Raw genomic sequence first — 24,676 nt, 5'->3', positions numbered from 1 at the left:
GACAGACCTTGGTGATTGGTTGGTGGTGGGGGGCCCAATAGAAGATTGGGCCATGCTGAGGAGATGATATGGCACCATCACAATTGTGAGCTGGATAGTGATATCATCAGATCAGAATTGAGATGAGGAGACCAGAAGTCCAAACAAAAGTGCTGCGAGTCTGAACTAAGGGCAGCGTTGGAGCTATTTAGGACTACAATGAACCGGACTTAGTGGTTTGGATTTGCGGTGTGAGATGAAGCCCAGGTTTCTATCTTTGGCCTCTGAGCTAATAGAAATGCTACTCTCTGAGAGAGGGCATTTATGAGGGGGGGCTGGAGGGACGAGGGGGTTAAGTGATGTCTTGAACATGTTAAATGGCCACTGGAATTTCTAAACTGGTATATAGATACTTTGATTAAGTTACAGAGGTGGAGGTGAAAATGTGAATTCTGTCTGGGAGTATTAGGGAAGGCATGGAAATCTCAGAGCTGGCTTTGAGTGATGAATGTTGGGTGATGGTGGGGATCAATTTGTCTAAAGATAGGAAAGTAGGAGACAGTTTGTGTTTGGGGAATCCTGAGTATTTTGTTTTCCTGAGTGTCAATTTCAAGAGGGGAAAGCAGAGGGAGATGAGGCTGGAGAGATGGACAAGAGCCAGGGCATGAGGACTTGGTGTGCTATGTGACCCTAAGGAATCTGGACTTCCTGCAGCTGCTGGGAGCCATTGGAGGACCCTAAGGAGAGAAGTACTTTGAGCAGGTTTGCAGTACTCTTGGGGCAGCATTGCAGATGGGTTGCGTTGAGGGACTGGAGGCTGGAGACCAGATAAGAGATGACGTAGCGTAGGCCCTCAGTATTTGTGCATGACAGGAGAAATGGGCCTTTGAAGTCAGGCAGTGGGTGGAGGGGAAAGATACTGGGGAGGTAAAATGCATGGGATATGGGGATGGAAGGGATGTATTAGGTGATGGGATGTATTAGGTGAAGAGAAAGAGGAAGTGAAAGAGTCACTAGAGGGAATCACGTGGATGAATGGTAGCCTTGTAGCTCAGATATGCATGTGAAGAAATGTCAAAACAAACTCCCTCCCGAAACTATAAAGCTAACTTTGCAATATTAAAAAAATTTAGATCTCGGGGCTGGCCTGGTGGCGTGGTGAAGTTCACGCACTCTGCTTTGGCGGCCCGGGGTTCATGGCTTTGGATCCCTGGTGTGGACCTACACACCACTCGGCAGGTCACGCTGTCGCGGCATCCCATGTGCCAAATAGGGGAAGATGGCCACAGATGTTAGTTTAGGGACAATCTTCCTTGGCAAAAAGAGGAGGATTGGCAACAGATGTTAGCTCAGAGCCAGTCTTCGTCACACACACAAAAAAAGAAAAAATCTAGATCTCAGATTATTTCCCAGGTCATTATAAAACACATCAAAAGAGGAGGGGAGTTCTCAAGTTAGCCAAGGGTTCCTACAGCTCATATTAGAAGGCATTCCATTGATGTTTGGCAGCCCTTAGTTTTTAAAGAAAATGCCAGGTGGAAGATCATCAGCAGTCTCAGCTGTCCTACGTTTTTCCCTTCCTAAGGTGATGACTCACTCAGATCAGGAGTGGCTGGGTGAAGATAGTTAAGAGTCAAGAGACAACTGTTCTTTGATCCCTTCCAGTCTGGGGAAACTCCCACACTGCATTGCATCACAAAAGCCATGATAGAACTGTAGGCTCTCACAGTCCTTGAAATGATGTTGCCATTTACCTTTAGCCCCAATTTATTCTCTATGCTTCAAAATCGTATTTCCAACTGCAGATTAGATATCTCCGCCTGAATATTCCACAGGTATTCCAGGTACGGCATTTCTAATACAGAACTCCTTATCTTCAGTTCTCCAACTTAGGTCTTCTCATGTCAACCCAGTCATTTCAGTCATAGCATCACTCCCCTCGAAGCTATTTAAACTAGAAAACTCAGTCATCTTTAGCTTTCCCCTTCTACCTCTTCCAGCTGGTTGGCTTCTGAATTCAGGCCAATTCACGTGTTAAATGCATGTGGCAAGTGTTGTCTCGTCTTGAGTTCTGCTGTTCTCCTTGTTTCTCCCCTAAACTAAGGCCTTCTGTCTGACGGTGTCGCTCTCCTTCTAGCTCACAGTTAGACCTTACTCCTAAAACAAAAAGGCAATGCAAACGGTAACACAGATACTGAGGTGAAGGTAAGAGAGGTGCAAAAGGCTCTCTCAGCCAACTGGCCTTATCTTTTCAGTAAAGTGAAAGACCTCTTTTCAGCTTTTAGGGAAATAGGTCAAGGTGTGCTGAGGTTGGGCTTTGAGGCTAGAGGAAATAATTGGACCAGGCAATATTAGGTCTGGTGATAATTCATTACATTCTCATTTTCTGGATCCCATCTGCAAGTAATTTTATTTGCTGACTTCCCTCCCCTCCTGATGCTGGCATCAGCATCCAAGCCGTCGTCATCTCCTGCCTGGCTTGCTACAAAAGCATCATACCTAGTCTGCCTGCTTCCAGCCTTGCCTCCTACGTTCCATTCTCAGCTTAGCAGCCAGAAGGATCCTCTAAAAACTTGAGGCAGATCATGTTAATCCTCTGCTCAAAACTTTGGAGATGTTTCTCACCGGACTCAGAGTAGAAGCCTAAGTCCACATAGTGGTTGACTCAGCCTGCACGGTCCAGTCCCTTTAACCTCATTGACCTCACCTGCTGCCCCTCTTTCCCTCCTTCCTTCTTTTCCAGTGGCACTGGCTTTCTCACTCTTCCTCAGTGTGCTGGGCACACTTCCTTCTCAGGGCCTTTGCTCTCACTCTTCCCTCTGCCTGAAAGAACCATGTGACTCATTCCCTCAGCTCCTTTAGGGCTTGGCTCAAGTGTCACCTCAGTGAGACCTTCGCTGACCACTCTATTTAAAATACAACAGTCTACTATTCTAGGCCTTATTTTTTCCCACAGGACATATTGGCTTTTAGTATACTATGTATTTCACTTCGTTTATTTATCCCCCTCCCTCAAAGATAATCTCTCTTAGGGTAGAATATTGCATCTGTTTTGCTGGCTGCTGTATTGCCATTGCCTGGAACAGCGCCCGAGGCATAGTAGATGCTCAGTAAAAACTTGCTAAAAACAAATGTGTTAACTGTATCCTAATCCTAATACCACGTTTATCTCCAATACTTTTTCGTATAAGCAAATTCCCAAATCAAAACAAACCCTTTTCAAGAGCAGAGGTTCTATTTCTTGGTTCAAAAAAGATAGTAGTTCGTTTTGGCTAACATGATAGGGATCAACAAGAGGTGACTCGAATGAGAGGCAAGCAGGACTAAAGATCTCAGTTGAAAATCTCAGATTGCGTGCTAATTTATCTCTTTGATTTCATCTCCCTTTATTGTGTAGTAATGAGGAAGCAGCTGTTTGGTCCACATCTGACTGCAGACAAATAAGAACTTAATAAAAATGAGAAGTACACCCTGTAGCACAGAGCAACTACTTTTTCAAGAACTCATGTTCATCGCTATAAGATGTATCATTACTCAAAAGTGTAATTTCTGTCTTGCTCCTGGCAACAACTGCGTAATTCAGCCTAGCCCCTGGAGCTTGGAGTCCAGCTAGCTTTCTTTTATATTTGCTCAGCCTTACCTTCAAGTTGCTGTGGCAACAAGATCTGTGTTCTGCGGGAGCTTAGACTATCAGTGGCCTCTGCAGTGCCCTGTTTAAGTGAAGGAGCAGGCAGAGGTGCTCAAGCAATCCACACAGGCACAGAGAATGAGCGTCACGTGACCTGTGGCAAGCCGTGGGGGTGGGTAGAGTTTGGGCTCTTCAATTCTTTTCAAGTTTGTAGGGTCACTATTGGCGTTAGTGGATGGGACAGTTCTTCATTCTGCAGGACTATCCTTTTCTGCACTGCAGCGTCAAGTAGCATGTCCATCTAGCTATCACTGTCATCCTTTGAAAAATAAGATTGTCTGGTCTTTACCAAGCTTACATTTTTATACAACAGTTAAGGCCCAGTTTGCAAAGCACTTATTATGTGCATTTGATTTGGGGTAAATTTGATTTAAAAAAATATTCATTCTGACCTAAACCAACAGATACTTAGAAACTCCAAAAAAATAGATATGGTAATATTTCATTGTCATTATAAATATAGCTCATGTTTAAGTGTGGAATATAGAAAACTTACACTTCAAATAAGGCATACATGCTTATCATGACACTGATTCTGTGCTACTTTTCTTCTTTCTGTAACTTTATATCCTTCATATATTGTATGCTTGCATATATGATTTGATTTTGTGTTAACTATTTTTAATGAGAAATTAACTTATGAACATGTCCAATAATTGTCAGTACAAAAGTGTGTGTGGTAGCAATTCACTAAGTCCCTCTCCCAAGAGGTTACTGCTATGGATAGTTCCTTATGGATCCTTCCAACAGTTTTTGTGCATGTGCAAAAACACACACAAATGGGAGCATATTATATGTATTTTCTCTACCTTGGCTTTTTCCCTTAACACATAATGCCTCACGTTGGCATTCAGCAAATATTTGTTGAGTGGTTGAATAAACAATATGTATGTAGCAGTGTTTACATTCAGCATATAAGTTCCAGCTTCTTTTGCTAGACACAGAGGATTTTGTGATGTGGAAGTGCCCTAATTGATTGGGTATGTTACCTAAGCAGATAGGTTGTGTTCTAGTCTTTTCTATCACAAACATTGCCTTAATAAATATGTTTGCCTGTTCTGAGTCCCTTGCATTTGAGTCCCTAAAAATGAATTTTATGATAAGCTTGTCAACTTGTGCAACGACTAAGTAGAATTTTGGTAAGGATGGCTTCGAATCTGGAGATCAATTTGGAGAGTATTGCCATCTTAACAAAATTAAGTTTTCCAATCCATGAACACAGGATGTCTTTCCATTTATTTAGGTATTCTTTAACTTCTTAGTTTTTGTTTTTTGCCGGGAAAGAGTTGCCCTGAGCTAACATCTGTTGTCAATCTTCCTCTTTTTTTTTTCTTCTCCCCCAAGCCCCAGTGCATGGTTGTATATCCTACTTCTGAGTCCTTCCAGGTCTTCTATGTGAGCCACCACCACAGCATGGCAACTGACAGATGGGTGGTGTGGTTCTGTGCCTGGGAAACGAATCCGGGCTGCTGAGGCGGAGAGCTTGGAATTTTAACCACTAGGCCATCAGGGCTGTCTCTAGGTCTTCTTTAATTTCTTAATGATGTTTTGTAGTTTTCAGTTTATAAGTCTTACACTTCTTAAATTTTTTAGTATTTTGTTCTTTTCGATGTGATTATACATAGAATTTCTTAATTTCATTTTTGTCTTAATACATATCTTCAAACATAGCTTCTCCCCACCCCTCAAATGCGTGAGTATACCTGTTGGATAAATTCCTAAATGTGGAGTTGCTGGGTCAAAGTGTGTTCATAGTTAGCATTTTGATGAATGTTGCCAAAGTGGCCTTCCAAGTTGTCCCAATTCATGTCAACACGTTGTAAGAGTGTAATTTTAATAAGCTATTTCTTGTATTATGTGTTATAAAATTTGAATCTTATCAATCTAGTGAGAGAAAAATGATATCTCCCTTTGTTTATATGATTATTAAGTAATAAATATGGTTGTATGTATTTTTCTTTATGTGGACTACCTTTTTAAACCCTTTGCCCGGTTTTTCTATTTGCAAATGACTTGTTAATACTCATATATCAATAGATTTGGATTTTCTTTTCTTGGATGTTAACTAATTTTTAAGATTTAGTCATTGGAAATGACTATTTTAACTGGTTAAAACAAGTGACAGAGAGCTGCATTTGTATCATATATCTGCCAAAAACTACATGTCTGCACCCACACACTTTCGAAGGGCTTTGAAACCTGGCCAATCAGTGTTACATCCAATAAAACAAGCATTTACTGAATGCCTAATTAGTACCAGAAACCCTATTACAGTGATGAATGGGGACTGTTCTGCCTTCCTGGATACTCATAGTGTAGTGTGGAAGACTGCATCTTAATGGAGGGAGGGATTCATTCCGCCTGTTTTTAACAGAGGCACCTGTTAAAAAGTGTTAACTGGTTTTGACACTTGTACTTGGTTTTGAAGGCTGATTCTGCTAGGTTGAGAAAGCAAGTGAGTAGTTCAGGCTGGAGAGAGAAAGCAGGAGCAAAGACCAGAAGGTGCAAGTGCTTGGCAAGTGTCCGGAGGGCTGAGGGTGGCGAGCACAGAGCACACACCTCCGTGGTGGAACTGGTGGGAGGTGGGCTAGGAAGGTAGGCTGAGGCCATATCGTCCAATGGCTTGAATGCCATGCCCGAGTTTAATTTTTGTGTTTCTGACCCTGGAGGATATCAATGTTTTTGAGGGATGGGATTTTAATATGGAGGCCCAATCAATAGTAATGATGACAATGATGGTGAAATAGGTAAGCTAAGAGTTATTTAAATATTAACTTGTTTGGCTCCACAACTTCCATATGAGGTTATTATATTTTTACAGATTTGAAACTGGATTTTCTTAATAACATACCTAGCACACTAAGCAATTAGTTTTACAGAAATTTGTTTTACAGGAAACTTCAGAAAATTTTCCATGGTATAAAAAAATACTATTTTTTCCCTTTTCTGTATTGATTTCTTGGTTTTTTTTTAAACTAGGAGTCACACACTCAAATGCCTCAGATCCCTGAAGGCCCTGTGGATGGAAGAGGCCGCCCAGTGAACAGGGCTCGCTTTGCTTGTATAAGTGGGCGCTGGGCGGTGCTCAGTCCTTGGCTCAGCCGGGCATGAACTCAGCCTTGGAGGAAGGTGGACTGAACTGTTGATGGAGCTCCTGATTTTTATCTACATTCTCCCAGTATCTAAATATTGGCTCAGATTTTTTAAAACATTGGGCAGGCCTAACAAAATGTATTTGGCCTAGGATCACCAATGTGCTTCTATTTTAGATGTTTAGTCTAGACATTTTATTTTATTTTATTTTTTTATTTTATTTTGTTTTATTTTTTGTGAGGAAGATCAGCCCTGAGCTAACATCCATGCTAATCCTCCTCTTTTTGCTGAGGAAGACTGGCTCTGAGCTAACATCTATTGCCAATCCTCCTCCTTTTTTTTTCCCCCAAAGCCCCAGTAGATAGTTGTATGACATAGCTGCACAGCCTTCTAGTTGCTGTATGTGGGACGCAGCCTCAGCATGGCCGGAGAAGCTGTGCATTGGTGCGCGTCTGGGATCCAAACTCCGGGCCGCCAGTAGCGGAGCACGTGCACTTAACCACTAAGCCATGGGGCTGGCCCTATTCTAGACATTTTAGACTAGCCAAATTACTTAAGTAATTTAGGTATAAATCTCATTGATATACAGTCCTCATCCTCTAGGGAAGGGACAGTCAAGACTCTTTCAGGATTGCCATTTTGAGGATTAGAAGTACTATCACTTTTCATTAGTTTAGATGCTAAAATTTAGGAACACGTGAAGAAGGAAGATATTGTTTATATGATGTGGGAGAGTGATGAGTATGGAAGGGGAGGCAGATGGTAGCTGGTTTTCTTTCTGGGAGATTTTAGAACTTCTAATGCTAAAAAATAAATCTGTATTGCCAAAATTGGAAGACTTGAGAGAGTTTTAAAAATTTTAGAAATTTTAAAGATCTCCAGAAAAATCAATTTTGATATGAAAGGTGTTATTTCCATTTTCAAAAAATAACTTATTTCTAGAAAAACCACAGAGTAAGATTTGAAAATCTTTAAAAGCCCATTTTGTATCCACTTTTTATGACTCAGAAAGAAACAGCCAAAATGCTATTTCAGGTTATTCGGGATCCTTCTTTGTAGAAATAGGAGTCTGAATATAGTATGATCCTGTGAGGTCTGTTTATCTCTGTGGGTCTTAATGTTGAGATGAACAACTTGCTGTTAGGCAAACAGATGGTTTGAATTTATATTCAACAGCATATATGCTGTGAATTATCAGAAGGTCATGTGAATTGAAATAGCACATCAGTTTCTTCACTTTTGGTTTGATGGGGAAGGGGAGCCGTAAGATCAGTATTGATCAGATCAAATAAGATACAACAGGTGAGCCTGTGCTATGTAGAAACCTGATACGTCATAGACACATTAGGAATTATTGTCAAATGTGATTACTTTTATGTTTGTATTCCTTCCTCCACCAGTTAGGAAGTTGACAAAATGTTTTAAGATAAATAAAAAAAGACATTTTGCATGCAAATATCTTGCTTCATTTATCTTTCATAAAGCACCACATCAAATCCCCTATACAAATCAACAGTAAATAAATAAAAATTCATCGCAGAGCCTTTGGAAAATTAGAACACATTTTTTCATTACTACTAGGTAATGACAAACTCATCAGCCTACTCATGCAAATTTCCTGATTCATCATCTTAATATAATAGTTCTAGAGGCAGTGGCAGCTTTAAGTGGAACTGCCATTTATGTAGAGAAAGATTATTGTAGGTTGCTTGGATTACCATGCCCTGGCAAAAGGATACAAAGCTAAAAGGAAATATAATAACCAGCATGGAGCATAACTAGATTTGCAAATTTATCTTCACTGTTTATTTTATAGAGGTTTTCAAATTTTGTCTTGCAATAACTTTTTTCCTGATTATAATATCAAATCATACTTATTGAATAGAAAAATAACTAAAAAAGAATCAAATAAGCAGAATAAATAATGAAACATGATCCCATCCCCTGGAGATGATGAACTGTATAAGGTAACGGCCGGCCAGCCTGGTGGCCTGGTGGTGAAGATTCGGTGCTTGCACCCCATGGCCTACCTTCATTCCCTGGTCAGGGAACCACACCGCTCATCTGTCCATTGTCACACTGTGGTGGCTGTGATGCTGACAGCTCTGCCACCGGGATTTCAAATACCAGCAGGGTCACCCATGGTGGACGGGTTTCAGCAGAGCTTCCAGACTAGACAGACTAGGAAGAAGGACCTCGTCACCCACTTCTGAAAAATTGGCCATGAAAACCCTGTGAATAGTAGGGGAGCATTGTCTGATATGGCACCAGAAGGTGAGAGGATGGTGCAAAAAATGGGGCAAGGTTCCACTCTGCTGTATACAGGGTGGCTAGGGGTTGGAATGGACTTGGTAATGGATGGACTCTGAAGTCACACATCTTGGATTTGAGTCAAGTCTTCGCTACTTATTATTATTTGTCTTTAAAAGTTAGTTACTTGACCTTTCTGTGCTTCAGTTTCCTCATCTATAAAATGGGAGCATATATTTTTATTTATACTTATGAACATTTCTTTTTTCACTTACCATCATATCATAAGCACTTTCCTGTGCAATTTCCAGTTGATAAACATCCTTATTCTAAATCATTGACCACACTTCTGATTATTTCCTTAGGATAAATTTCTAGATATCCCACATCAACAGGTGGCGGCCCATTTAGCTTACAGGAACACTCCAGCAGGAAATGATAGATTCTGAAGTTTTAATCTTGCAGCCATGACCTGATTACCTCACTGGTGTGATCAGTCAGCTCAGCAGGAGCTCAGTGAGTGCAGAGAGGCAATATACAGGGTGGTCATGGTCTTGGTTCCGCTACTTGCACAATATGTATGTTTAACTTCTCTGGGCCCCTGCTGTACAATGGGGTAAACATAATACCTATTTCATGGGGTGGTGAAGACTAGTTAGTTTGATATCTAATCCTGACACATTTAATGAATATTAGCTCTTTATTGTTTGTTTTTATGTTCAACACTTAAAAGTTTGTTTTCATAATTAAGTGTGAGAGAAAGGCAGTGATTTTCACAAGTAATGTGAGAATATAAGCTGTAAACTATAGCATAAGATAGAGAAATACAAATGTGTTTTAGTTCAAAATGGTTTGATTTTCTCCCATTTTACATATAACATAAATATTTTATCTGTTCTAAATCCAGAAGACAGCGTAGGAAGAGGCATTTGATTTAATAAATCTTATAAAGAACTTTTTATCATTTTCTTCAGTGATTCAAAGATGGAATGTGATTTTTATCCAAATTATTCTCGTTAAAAGATAAAAATACTTTATGTAAGTTTTTTTTAAGTTAAATTTAAGCAAAACACCTGCAATAATGATGCTAGTTTTTATAGAGTGCTTACTGTGTGCTACACAATTTTCTGGGTATTTTACTTATAGTAACTCATGTTAATATAATACCACGTCCTATGAAGAAGGTTCTATTATTATCTCCAGTTACAGAAGGAACTGAGGCAAAAAGAGGTTAAATAACTCGCTGAAAATTATACAGCTAGGGAGAAAATTCTATCCTATGTAGTCTAGTTCCAAAGCCCATGGTTTTTTTTTTTGGTGAGGGAGACTGGCTCTGAGCTAACGTCCATTGCCAATACTCCTCTTTTTCGCTGAGGAAGATTAGCTCTGAGCTAACATCTGTGCCCATCTTCCTCTATTTTGTATATGGGATGCTACCACAGCTATGACTTGCTGAGTGGTGCATTGGTCCGCACCTGGGATTCGAACCTGTGAACCCCGGGCCACTGAAGTGGAGTGCACGAACTTCACCACTACGCCACTGGGCAGGCCCTAAGCCCATGCTTTTAACCATTCCGCTATGTTACTTAACATTCCAATAGAAAAAGAGTAATAATTGATTAAATACAATACCAGTATGTTTACAGTGAGTTTGTTAGTCCAAGAATTTGATTACTATTGAAGTTTTTAAAAATTCATCTCTTCTGTGGGAAAACATGTATGCAACTTTCAATTCATTTTTTTTTCTGTTTAGTTTTTCAGTTATGGAATGAAAATATTATATCAAAACATTGAAGCTTTTCAGTCCAAATTCTTTCCACCCCTTCAAAACGCGATGCTACCACCTAATAGTTTTCAAGGAAAAGTGGTGTTCATTACCGGGGGAGGTACTGGCCTTGGTAAAGGAATGACAACTCTTCTGTCCAGCCTAGGGGCTCACTGTGTGATAGCCAGCCGGTAAGTCAGTCTCAGCAGTTGCCTGGTGAGAGTCTATTGATGAAAACGTTTTGTGCTGCCATATTGAAAACACTGTTTGCCAGAGTTGTTTGATTTGCATCTTGATCTCTGAATATCCTTTAGATTATTTAAATAAATCTCCTTGGAAAAAGTCAGTTACAATTTGTGATAATAGAAATGGTTGATTATGGAACTGATGATTTATACATTTCGTATACATTTTGTACATTCAGTAATAGAACTTTTTTTCTGTGTGAAGATGAGGTTAAAAAGTAGTACAATGAGGCTGCTTTGTTTTCAGTGGGAGTGATTATAATTACTGCTTCAATAGGTAACATTGTACCGGGATAATGGATATAATCCTTCCATTTTCTATAAGGTGGGCAGATATTTCAAAATATCTATTGTTGTGATGAATGTAGGAAGAGTAAGACCATGTGGAAGAAATTTCTTCTTATTTAGGTATATCCTGGTACCCTATAACTGTGCAAGTCTAGAGCTTTAGAGACTAGTAAAAAAATCTACCCTTCCTCCAGTTTTGAATAGTGTAAAATTTTTAGATAGGCCAGTAGTAATCTGAATGACAAGTCACTATGTAATTTACAAAGGGCCAAAGGAATTTCTTTCAGATGTTCCCTTTAATGCAAATTGGCCAGAACATTTTTGTTTTTATGTTGTAATGTTTTTAAGAGTGTTAACATGTTATTTTCTTTGTAACACTACATGATTTACATGGTTTATTTTTTGTGTTTCTTTCAAGAGGATAAGATTCTGAATGCATATAAGTTGTCCAAACCCATCAATTTGGTCTAAAATCTACTAAAATAGATTTTATATATAACATAGATTTTATATATAATATAAGCCTACGTTATATCATGAGTGTGTTTTCTTTCTAAAGCAGGCTTGGGCAAGGAAGCAGATAGAAACCATTGTAATTAAGGAAATAATATTAAATCTATGAGTAGATATAAATTAACTAGTTTAAAGGTAAATAATTCAATAAATTAGAATCAGATGCTGTATAAAAATTGTTTGAATTTAACTTTTAGAAAATGAATTCATTCAAACTGATTTGTTTGTAAATATAGCTTTCATATTTTCTCAAAAATACATCTCTTTAAGCTCTTTAAGCAAAAGTATAATATGAAGTTATTTCAGAACTTATGCAAAATATCATGTGTTTATTTCTAGAAAGATTGATGTTTTGAAAGCTACTGCAGATCAGATTTCTTCTCAAACTGGAAATAAGGTACATCAAAAACAGTTATTTAAATCAGATTTAGGAATTATGCATAAATAATTTACTCATGTTTTTGGTTTAGGGAGTCTGAACAATGTGGGATTCTTTTTTCTTTTTGTTATTTTGCAGGTTCATGCAATTCAGTGTGATGTGAGGGATCCTGAGATGGTGCAAAACACTGTGTCGGAACTGATCAAAGTCGTGGGACATCCTGATGTAAGTATGATGGTGATGCAGCCGAAGCAAGAGCTGTTTGATGTTGATAACTCCCACCAAGATGCACTAAGGAAATAAAATACTGATGTGAGCAGGTGCTGTGTTGAGATGCACCTATTTTCTCTCCCTAGCAAAAAGCCAGCTCTGCTTAAAGCAGGGAACAGATCAGAACAGGTTGCTATACCATTTCCTTTCAGGAATACTTAAAACATGCATTTACAATCATATAGAACAAATTTGATTTCACTTTATTTAATAAGATTATGAAATAAGAAGAGCAGTTATCCAAGACCACAATATCTAGTTTAAATGATTCATGCTCTTTGCTTTTCTTAATAACTTTTGATTATCTCTGTCAGTGGAGGAGCCTGATACAAACAAGGAAACCTACAAGAAACTCCAGATTTCGCCTTTTAAGACCTGAGATATGCATGAGTAGTTAGCTGTTGTTTGGTTCACATATCGGAAAGAAGCCATTTCCTCCAGTAGTCTCAAAGAGAGCACTTTTTTATGTTAAAGATAGTTTCAAACAGACCAATAATACAGAATCTGTTATAGAACTAAGTGGAATCTTTATTGATAGGGAAGGAACAGGTCATCAACCAAGAGCTTCATTGGGTAAGTTAAGCCAGAATGACACCAGAAATTAAAGGCATTTTAATTGAGATTCCTTGAAATAAAGTGTAGTCACATGGTAGATAAGCTTAACTTGTATTTATATTCTTAATAATAGACTCTACCCTAATTTTGAGACAGGGATTAGGATTCTGAAACTTGGTAAATAGCAAAGGAGATTTTCACAGGCTCAAAAAAAGTAAAATCAAACCAAATCTCATGGTATTGTTTCCTAACAGACTATGAACATGAGCTTTATTGTATTATTTGGATTAATAAGTTTCAGAAATAAAAGCCCTTGAGGGAAAATGTTCTTCCTCATCTAAAAGTTTTTATCACTTGTCTTATTCATTTATTAGATTGTGATAAACAATGCAGCAGGGAATTTTATTTCTCCCACTGAAAGACTCTCTCCTAATGCTTGGAAGACCATAATCGACATAGTTCTAAATGGTACAGCCTTTGTGACACTAGAAATTGGAAAACAACTAATTAAAGCACAGAAAGGTATGTTTACTTATTCTTCACGTAGTTGTTGAGTCCCTCTTCTGCACAGGCTCTGTGCTAAGCCCTGGGATACTTACAAAAGTTACTGAGACTGTATCTGCATTTGCACAACTCATAATTAATGGAGAAGAAAGATACTTAAATCATTGCCATACGCTATGATATGAGCTATAATACATATATTTTTCATGTGCATTGGAAATTGGAGACAAGAGTGACTAACTCTCCCTAGGGATGATTATCAGGTTAAGGAACAAGATGTAATTTGAACTGAGTTGTCAAAGATCTAGATGTGGAAAAGGGAAAGGAAAGTAAATGTGAATGTCTATGGGAAGAGGCCTGGTGGAGGGGAAAAACAGAAGGGTTTAGGGACTGATGAGCAATTTCATGTGGTTAGAGATAGGGAGAGAAAGTGGTGGGAAATGATTATGAGGAGGTAGTTGGGTATAACTGGGAAAGTTCTCAGTACCAAAATAGGAAATTTGATGTTAATTCTGAAGGATTGTAGAGTTATTTCCTTATGGATTTCTCTTGAAGATGTCTCATGAAGAATATGACTTGATTAGAAAGGTTACTGGCAACAATGTGGGGGATGGAAAAGCTTAGGGATGCCATTCAGGAGGGTTTGATTTTTCTTTTGACATGTGAATGGACGACATGGGGGATAAATTAGGAGAGGTTTAAAAGATAAGATCAACAGGCTTTACTGATTAGATGAGAGAGTTTGTAGATGGGGTTTGTAGTAATTTAGGTGATGATGACATCAATGAGGTTGAGAACCCTGGAGGCAGAACAGATTTAGAGGAAAGTTACTAGGAGAACATTTTTGTTTAGTGCTGTGCTATGAACAAACTTCTTTATAAAAGTTCATGCGATATGAATTGTAAATATGTCTATATATGTATGTGCGTATATACATATATGTGTAGAACCAGCATATATTTGTTCAATTAACACTTACTGATGACTTTTGTGTCACAGGCTCTATGCTGCATGCTCAATGACAGAGGTGGACAAGACTCTGTCCCTGAACAAGTTGGGGTTGGGACTTGAAGGATGGGTTATTTTCTCAGAGAGGGTGGAGAGTATTCTGAGCAAGGACAAGAAGGAAAAGTCCTTGCGCTCCTCGAAGGATGTTCTTTGGGGCTTGGGGCGGGGAGGAAGGCATAGAGCTGTCCAGGTTCCTTCCCGTGGTTCAGAAGTCTTCGCCTCATTAGATTCAATTTCTTCTGTGCAATGTGGATAATTCTCAAACCAACTTGAGAAAGGATGTAGGAGCAGAAAGTGGGATGCTAGAGAGGCACTGGCTTTTTGTGAGTGTGTGTGTGCTACTAACGTCCATCCTTTCTCCACGCACTCATTGAAATTGAAACCCCAGGTCACCATTCCCAATACAGCCAAGTAGATATGAGTTAGATTTGGAGCTTGTGTAGTTTTTTTTGTTTTTGATTATGTCTTTTTTCAGAAGGGATGATGATCAGAGGGGGAGACAGAGAAGAGTGGCCTGGCTCCTCTCTCTTCCTTTTTCTGTCCGAGGATCCTTCATCTCTCTGTCTCTTCTGCCTCCCTCTGCCTCTGTCTGATTTTCTCTCTCCACATTTCTTCCTCATTTCTCTATTTTTTCCTCTCTCTGTCAGCTCTTCCCTTGTGTTTCTCTATTTCTCTCATCGTCTCGGTCTCTCTCCTCACTTTGTGTTTCTCTGCCTCCTTGTCTCTTTTATTTCTTCCCCTGCCTGTCTCTGTTACTCTTCATTTCTGACTCTCCTTTCTTTTCTCATTATTGTCTTTCATTTTAACATAGACTTTGATCTATTTTTATTCATTACATTGGATTAAAATTCGATGGGCTTCATTAAAAATATATTAGCTGAGACTTCTTAAAAGATGGAAGCCAGTTTTTATTCTTCCAATATTCCTGTCAGTTATTGATGCTGTAACCTGACAGAGCTTTAAGGACTTGTACCACTGGGCAGTGGAGAGTACAGTGCACAGGGTCTCTTCTGGTATTGAAATGACAGTGACAGTCAAGGAACTCAGGTGCTAATGATCTCCAAAGTGTGTCAAAGTGGGTAAATGGGTTCAGGGGGCAGGCAGTCATAGTAAACTGTGATCAGAAGTATGTTAGGTGGTCTGGCATCTAGGAAGTCAGGCAAGGTAAGATATCCGGGAAGTCAGACTAGAGTAATAAGGGCACCAGCAACTGAAAGACAGCTGCTGGCTTGCTGGGGGCAGGAACTGGTGGTGACGTACACTCAGAGAGGGGCTAGCAGATGACTGCAGATCAAGAGACCTGTGGCCTTAATGGGGCAGAGGAGCTAGAATTAGAGGGACATTATTAAAGTATGTTCCTAAGCAGCATAGATGCAAAATTAACAATTATGAACAAATAAAAGATTTAGGAAACTCCTAAAGACATCAGCCCAATGTGCTCTTATAGCCACAAAGGTCGGTAAATACATGGTTGATCCTTATTGGGAAGGATGTTGAAAATATCATGCTGAAGCCCATTCATCACTAAGATATTATGTATAAATGTAAAAATAGTGTGGAACAGAATACCTAATTTTATTAAAGAACTGAGAGAACTTGAAGAAAGAATGAAGCAGACTAATAGGGTTTCTTTTTTTTTTGTGAGGAAGTTAACATCCGATGCCAATCCTCCTCCTTTTTTTTTGCTAAGGAAGATTGGCCCTGGGCTAACATTCCTGCCCATCTTCCTCTATGTTGTATGGGATGCTGCCACAGCATGGCTTGACAAGGGCTGTGTCGGTGCGCGCCTGGGATCCGAACCTGCGAACCCCGGGCCACCGAAGCAGAGCACAAGCACTTAACCGCTTGCACCACCGGGCCAGCCCCAATAGGGGTATTTTTTTGGGAGTATTGTCACAAAGGACATGGATAGGATAAATAATGAATTTTTCCATTAAACCTTAGATCACTAGAAACAAGAGACACCTCTTGAAACTCACAAGAGGTGATTTTAGGACACGTAAGAAGTATTTTATTGAAGTAGCATTCATACTACTTTATACCACTATAGTACTTTATACTTTACAAAGTTCTTTCATATACCAGTATGGAAACAGAATGAAACCAAGATTATTATAAGCTGAAATGCAGGTAGATTAAATAAAAGAGTAAATCAAGGCATAGTATAACTCTAATGTATAATTTTAGTTTGCTAAAATTGAGGCATAATTTACATATAGTGAAATCCACAGATTTTATGTGAACAAATTGATGTTTTGATAAATTTAAATGCTTAGGTAACCATTACCCCAACCCCAAGATATAGAACATTTCCCCCACCCCCTAAAAGTTCCCTCTTGCCATCTTCCACTTAGTCCTCACTATCTGAGTTTTTAACCCATTTTTATTGGATTGCTTGTCTTTTTATTATTGACTTGTAGAAATTCTTTGTATAATCTGGATTGAGTACTTTGTCAGATATAGTATGTATTTGGAAAATTTCCTCCTAGTCTATGGCTTGTCTTTTCATTTCCTTAACAGTGGCTTTTGACGAGCAGAAGAAACTAAATTTTGATGCATCTGTTTTCCAAATTGACTCTACCACGTTGTGTTCCCAACAGTTATTTATAAGTTGCAGTTGAGCTACATTCTTGCTAACACTGGCTTGGCTCTGTTTCATTTTAGCCATTCTAGGGTTGTGTAGTGGTTCCTCATTTGCAGCGTTAACTTACATTTCCCTAATGACTAATGAAGTTGAGCATCTTTTCATGTGTGTATTCATCATTTGTACATATTCTTTGATAAAGCATCTGTTCTCATCTTTTGTCCATTTTTTATTAGGTTATTTGTCTTCTTGGTATTGAATTGAACAAGTTATTTTTATGTATTCTGAATACAAATCCTTTATCAGACACATGTTTTGAAATATTTTTTCCCAGTCTGTAACTTGTCTTTTCATGTTATTTTATTTATTTTTTTTGTGAGGGAGATCAGCCGCGAGCTAACATCCGTGCTAATCCTCCTCTTTTTGCTGAGGGAGACCGGCTCTAAGCTAACATCTATTGCCAATCCTCCTCCTTTTTTTCTTCCCCGAAGCCCCAGTAGATAGTTGTATGTCATAGTTGCACGTCTTTGTAGTTGCTGTTTGTGGGATGCGGCCTCAGCATGGCCGGAGAAGCGGTGCGTCGGTGCGCGCCTGGGATCCGAACCCGGGCCGCCAGTAGCGGAGAGCGTGCCTTAACTGCTAAGCCACCGGGCGGCCCCTTCATGTTCTTAATAATGACTTCCGAAGAGGAAAGGTTTTTAACTTTGATGTTGTTCAACTTATGAAATTTTTCTTCTTTAACTCATGCTTTTTGAGTCCTATCTAAGAGATCGTTGTCTAACACAGGGTCACAAGTGATTTCTCCGTTGTTTTCTTTTGGAAATTTGATAGTTTTCGCGCTTACATTTAGGCCCGTGATCCATTTTGAGTTAATGTTTTGCATATGGTATGAGATAACGTTGGAGGTTAAGGTTTTACATATGTCTATCCATTCTCTCTACATTGAAATAACTTTGGTACGTTTCTCAAAAATCAATTGATGATATATATGTGGGTCAATTTCTGAGGTCTCTATTCTGTTCATTTGATTTATATGTCTATCATTATTTTGATTACCTAGCTTTATAATATATACACATATGTTATATATATTATATGTATTGATTACTTTAGCTTTATATTAACTTGACATCAGGTAGTGTGGGTCCTCCAACTTTATTCTTCTTTTTCAAAATTGCTTTCACTATTCTATGTCTTTAGCATTTTCATATAAATTTTAGAATTAATTCAACAATTTTTACAAAAGAGTCTACTGGAATTTTGACCAGGATTGTGTTAAATCTATAGACTATTTTGGAGAGAGTTGACTTAACAATATCAAGTCTTTCAATCTATCTGCATGATATGTCTTTCCATTTATTTAGGTCTTCCTTAATTAAAGCAGTGTTTTGCTGTTTTCAGTGTGTAGGTCTTTGTATACAAATTTTGTTACATTTCTGCTAAAGTATTTTATATTTTTGGTGTTATTTTTTTTAAATTTTATTTTCTAATTGTATGCTTGTGGTATTTAGACATACAATGGATTCGTTTCTGTATATTTACCTTTTTTCTGCAAGCTTGCTAAACTCATTAGTTCTTACAGCTTTTTTGGTAGATTCCTTAAGATTTTCTATGCTGTTGACAATGTTTGTGAAAAAAGACAATTTTTACATCTTCCTTTACACTCTTTATTTCTTTTTCTTGCCTTATTTTACTGTACAGTACAATGTTGAATAGCAGTGATGAAAGCAAGCATCCCTTTTTGTTCCTGATAGCAGGAGACAAATCAAATACATTTCCTTCTGATATCGGGAGGAAAGCACTCAGACAGTCACCATTAATTACGAGTTTATTTGGAGGTTTTCATAAATGCCCCTTATCAATTGATGAAATTCACTTCTGTATCTAGTTTGCTGGCAATTTTCTTCTTTTTCAAAAACCATGAATAGGTGTTAAATTTGTCAAGTCAAGCCTTCTTTCTATATTTATTGAGATGGTCCTTTTTTTTTTAAGCCTGTTAATATGGTGAATTCCATTGATTAATTTTTGAATTTTTAAACCAACATTGCATTCCTGGGCTAAACCCCTCTCGGTTATCATGTATTATCCTATTTGTATAGTGATGGACTTGTTTTGCTAAAATTTTCTTAAGGCTCACTTTTTCAGCTTCTGGGTATTACTATTCATGGAGTCTCTTAGACCATTCCAGTGCTTGCTTAGTTCAGGGATCTCTGAATATTTGAGGGGAATTTATATCCCGATATTGCTTCCTCCTTTCCAGCTGCTCTGGCAGTCTTCAGCTCTGGTCTTTGCAAACAAGTGATGTGTTGGCTACAGCCCTGCCTTTTGAAATTAACGTTCTGTTTAACCTAAATCCAAAAAATGCCTCTTAGGACACTGTCAAAGACACATTAGATAAGTGCTCAACACAGTATGATATATTTCATATTTGGCTGTTTTTCAAATCTTAAATTACTTAACATTTAAGTAAAAATATTGGCCACATATCCATTATTGTCTTTTAAGAATATATTTTTTTGGATTCCATCTGAAGAAAACTGATTTTTCTTAAATTTTTTTTATTGATGTTTTGATAGTTTTTAACATTGTGAAATTTTGGGTTGTACATTTTTGTTTGTCCATCACCATATATATGTCTCCTTTCACCCCTTGTGCCCACCCCCCACCCCCATTGCCCCTGGTAACCACAATACAGTTTTCTCTGTCCATGTGTTGGTTTATATTCCACATATGAGTGAGATCCTACAGTGTTTGTCTTTCTCTTTCTGGCTTATTTCACTTAACGTAATACCCTCCAGGCCCATCCATGTTGTTGCAAATGGGACGATTTTGTCTTTTTTTTTTGGCTGAGTAGTGTTCCATTGTATATATATACCACATTTTCTTGATCCAATCGTCAGTTGAGGGACACTTAGGTTGCTTCCACTTAGCTATAGTGAATAATGCTGCAGTGAACATAGGGGTGCATAAGCCTCTTTGGATTGTTGATTTCAGGTTCGTTGGATAGATTCCCAGTAGTGGCATGGCTGGATCATAGGGCATCTCTATTTTTAATTCTTTGAGGAATCTCCATACCATTTTCCATAGAGGCTGCAGCAGTTTGCATTCCCACCAGCTGTGTATGAGGGTCCCTGTTTCTCCACATCCTCTCCAACATTTGTTGTTTTTTGTCTTGGTGATTATAGCCATTCTAACGGGCGCAAGGTGATATCTTAGTGTTGTTTTGATTTGCATTTCCCTGATGATTAGTGATATTGAACCTCTTTTCATGTGCCTATTGGCCATCTGTATATCTTCTTTGGAGAAGTGTCTGTTCATTTCCTCTGCCCATTTTTTGATCAGGTTGTTTGTTTTTTTGTTATTCAGTTGTGTGAGTTCTTTATATATTATGGAGATCAACCCCTTGTCAGATGTATGTTTTGCAAATATTCTCTTGCAGCTGGTGGGTTGTCTGTTCATCTTGATTCTGATTTTGTTTGTCTTGTAGAAGCTCTTTAATCTGATAAAGTCCCACTTGTTTATTTTTTCTTTAGTTTCCCTAGTCTGGGTAGGCATGTCATCCGAAAAGATTCCTTTATGACCAATGTCAAATAGCATGTTGCCTGTATTTTCTTCTATGAGTTTTATAGTTTCAGGTCTCACCTTCAGGTCTTTGATCCATTTTCAGTTAATTTTTGTGAATGGCGATAGCAGATGGTCCACTTTCATTCTTTTGCATGTGGCTGTCCAGTTTTCCCAACACCATTTATTGAAGAGACTTTCCTTTTTCCATTGTATGTTGTTAGCTCCTTTGTCGAAAATTAGCTGTCTGTATATGTTTGGTTTTATTTCTGGGCTTTCAATTTTGTTCCATTGATCTGTGTGTCTGTTTTTGTACCAGTACCATGCTGTTTTGATTACTATTGCTTTGTAGAATGTTTTGAAGTCAGGGATTGTGATGCCTCCTGCTTTGTTCTTTTTTCTTAGGATTGCTTTAGCTATTCGTGGTCTTTTGTTGCTCCATATGAATTTTAGTATTCTTTTTTCTATTTCTGTGAAGAATGTCATTAGGATTCTGATTGGGATTGCATTGAATCTGTAGGTAATATGGACATTTTATCTACCTTTATTCTTCCAATCCACATGCATGGGATATCTTTCCATTTCTTTATGTCATCATCGATTTCTTTCAATAATGTCTTGTAGTTCTCATTGTATAGGTCTTTCACCTCCTTGGTAAGATTTATTCCTAGGTATTTTATTCTTTTTGATGCAATTAAATGGTATTATCTTTTTGAGCTCTGTTTCTGTTAGTTCGTTATTAGCATACAGAAACGCAACTGATTTTTGTAGATTGATTTTGTACCCTGCAACTTTGCTGTAGTTGTTGATTATTTCTAATAGTTTTCCAACGGATTCTTTAGGGTTTTCTATATATAAAATCATTTCATCTGCAAATAGTGAGAGTTTCACTTCTTTGTTACCTATTTGGATTCCTTTTATTCCTTTTTCTTGCCTAATTGCTCTGGCCAAAATCTCCAGTACTCTGTTGAACAGGAGTGGTGATAGTGGGCAGCCCTGCCTCATTCCTGTTCTCAGAGGAATGGCTTTCAGTCTTTCCTTGTTGAGTATGATGTTGGCTGTGGGTTTGTCATAAATAGCCTTTATTATGTTGAGGTACTTTCCTTCTATTCCCATTTTGTTGAGAGTTTTTATCATAAATGGATGTTGTATCTTGTCAAATGCCTTCTCTGTGTCTATTGAGATGACCATGTGGTTTGTATTCTTTGTTTTGTTGATGTGATGTATCACGTTGATTGATTTGTGGATGTTGAACCATCCCTGCGTCCCTGGTATAAATCCCACTTGATCATGGTGTATGTATGATCTTGTTAACGTATTGTTGTATTCGGTTTGCCAATATTTTGTTGAGGATTTTTGCATGTATGTTCATCAGTGATATTGGCCTGTAATTTTCCTTCTTTGTATTGTCTTTGTCTGACTTTGGTATCAGGGTGATGTTGGCCTCGTAGAATGATTTAGGAAGTGTTCCATCTTCCTCTATGTTTTGGAATAGTTTGAGAAGGATGGGTATTAAATCTTCTTTGAATGTTTAGTAAAATTCACTGGAGAAGCCATCTGGTCCTGGACTTTTATTTTTTGATTACTATTTCAATCTCTTTACTTATGATCGGGCTATTCAGATTCTCCATTTCTTCTTGGTTCAGTTTTGGGAGGTTGTGTGAGTCTAAGAATTTATCCATTTCTTCTAGATTGTCCAATATGTGGGCATATAATTTCTCATAGTATTCTCTTATAATCCTCTGTATTTCCGTGATATCCATTGTAATTTCTCCTCTTTCATTTCTAATTGTATTTACTTGAGCCTTTTCTCTTTTTTTTTAGTAAGCCTGGCTAAGGGTTTGTCAATTTTGTTTATCTTTTCAAAGAACCAACTCTTTGTTTCATTAATCCTTTCTACTGTTTTTTTGGTCTCAATTTAATTTATTTCTGCTCTGATTTTTATTATTTCTCTCCTTCTGCTGACTTTGGGCTTTGTTTGTTCTTCTTTTTCTAGTTCTGTAGGTGTAATTTAAGGTTGCTTATTTGGGCTTTTTCTTGTTTGTTAAGGTGGGCTTGTATCGCTATGAGTTTCCCTCTCATGACCACTTTTGCTGCATCCCGTATGGTTTGGTATGGCATATTTTCATTTTCATTTGTTTCCAGATAGTTTTTGATTTCTCCTTTAATTTCATCAATGATCCAAAGGTTGTTCAGTAGCATGTTGTTTAATCTCCACATTTTTTGTCACTTTCCCAGTTTTTTTTTCATGGTTCATTTCTAGTTTCATAGCATTATGGTCTGAAAAGATGCTTGTTATGATTTCAATCTTAAATTTATTGAGGCTTGCTTTGTTTCCCAACATATGGTCTATCCTTGAGAATGTTGTATGCGTGCTTGAGAAGAATGTGTAGTCAGCTGTTTTTGGATGGAGTGCTCTGTATATGTCTACTAGGTCCATCTCATCCATTTTTTCATTTAAGTCTACTATTTCTTTATTGACTTTTTGTCTGGATGATCTATCCATTGATGTAAGTGGGGTATTAAGATCCCCTACTATTATTGTGTTGTTGTTAATGTCTCCTTTTAGGTTTGTTAATAGTTGCTTTATGTACATTGGTGCTCCTATGTTGGGTGCATATATATTTAAAAGTGGTATGTCTTCTTGGTGGAGTGTCCCTTTTATCATTATATATTTCCCTTCTGTGTGTCTCTTGACCGGTTTTATCTTGAAGTCTACTTTGTCTGATATAAGTATGGCAAGACCTGCTTTCTTTTGTTTGCCATTAGCTTGGAGTATTGTCTTCTGTCCTTTCACTCTGAGCCTGTGCTTGTCTTTAGAGCTGAGATGTGTTTCCTGGAGGCAGCATATTGTTGGGTCTTGCTTTTTAATCCATCCTGCCACTCTGTATCTTTTGATTGGAGAGTTCAATCCATTTACATTTAGGGTAATTATTGCTATATGAGGGCTTAACGTTGCTATTTTGTCACTTTATTTTCTGGTTCTTTTGTGTTTCCTTTGTTTCTTGTCCCATTTGTTTCAGACTGCCAATTCAGTTTGGTTGTACTGTCTTATGACTCTTCTAGTTTGTTCTTTGTTTATCATATGTGATTTTGTTCTGATTATTTGTTTAGTGGTTACCTTGAAGTTTGTGTCAACAATCTTGTGTATGAGATATTCCATTATCTGATGGCCTCCTATTTCCTTATACTAAGTCAATTCAATCACTTTCCTCTTCCCCTTCTAAGTCGTTCTTGTTATACCTTATTCTATCTTGTGTTGTGGATGTGTGTTTACAGTGATGAGGTTAAATTTATTTTTGGTGAATTCCTTCCTTTGATCTTTGATTTTGATATTTAAGTGGTTGCTAACCTATTCCGGTAAAGATCTACTATTTTTCTGAGTTTGTCTACCTATTTTTCTCCTTGCTCCAAGCTTTGTATTCCCTTTGTCTTCTTTTTTTTCAGGCCTGAGGGCCTTCTTGAGTATTTCTTGTAGTGGGGGTCTCGTGGCCATGAACTCCCTTAGCTTTTGTTTATTTGGGAAAGTTATTATTTCTCCATCATATTTGAAGGATATTTTTGCTGGATAGAGTATTCTTGGCTGAAAATTTTTGTCTTTCAGTATTTTGAATATATCATTCCAGTCTCTCCTAGCCTGTAAAGTTTCTGTTGAGAAATCCGCTGAAAGCCTGATAGAAGTTCCTTTGTACGTTATTTTTTGTTTTTTCTAGCTGCCCTTAATGTTGTTTCTTTGTCATTGACTTTGGCTAGCCTTACCACTAGGTGTCGTGGAGTGGGCCTTTGCCTGTTGATGTATTTAGGTGATCTGTTGGCTTCGCTTACTGGTATTTCCTGCTCCTTCCCCAGATTTGGGAAATTCTCAGCTATTATTTCCTTGAATAGGCTCTCTGTTCCTCTTTCCCTCTCTTCTCCCTCAGGAATACCTACATTTCTTATGTTACATTTCCTAATAGAGTCAGATATTTCTCGGAGTCTTTCTTCCTTTCTTTTT

General features: G+C 38.0%; 1 protein-coding gene across 1 annotated transcript in view; it reads left to right on the top strand.

Annotated features, from left to right (window-relative positions):
* The window catches only part of DECR1 (2,4-dienoyl-CoA reductase 1), a 51,141-nt gene that overhangs the window by 2,455 nt on the left and 24,010 nt on the right, over positions 1 to 24,676 (top strand). Inside the window, exons 2-5 of the mRNA XM_014788043.2 lie at positions 10,764 to 10,966; positions 12,161 to 12,218; positions 12,339 to 12,425; positions 13,400 to 13,547. Coding sequence (XP_014643529.1) covers positions 10,764 to 10,966; positions 12,161 to 12,218; positions 12,339 to 12,425; positions 13,400 to 13,547 — 496 coding nt within the window. The remainder of the gene's footprint in view (positions 1 to 10,763; positions 10,967 to 12,160; positions 12,219 to 12,338; positions 12,426 to 13,399; positions 13,548 to 24,676) is intronic.

Source organism: Ceratotherium simum, chromosome 23 (assembly GCF_057802395.1).
Source record: "Ceratotherium simum simum isolate JZ-2026a chromosome 23, ASM5780239v1, whole genome shotgun sequence".
Taxonomy (NCBI): Eukaryota; Metazoa; Chordata; class Mammalia; order Perissodactyla; family Rhinocerotidae; genus Ceratotherium; species Ceratotherium simum.
The sequence above is the reverse complement of the archived record's forward strand: the minus strand, read 5'-3'. Positions and strand labels throughout refer to the sequence as shown.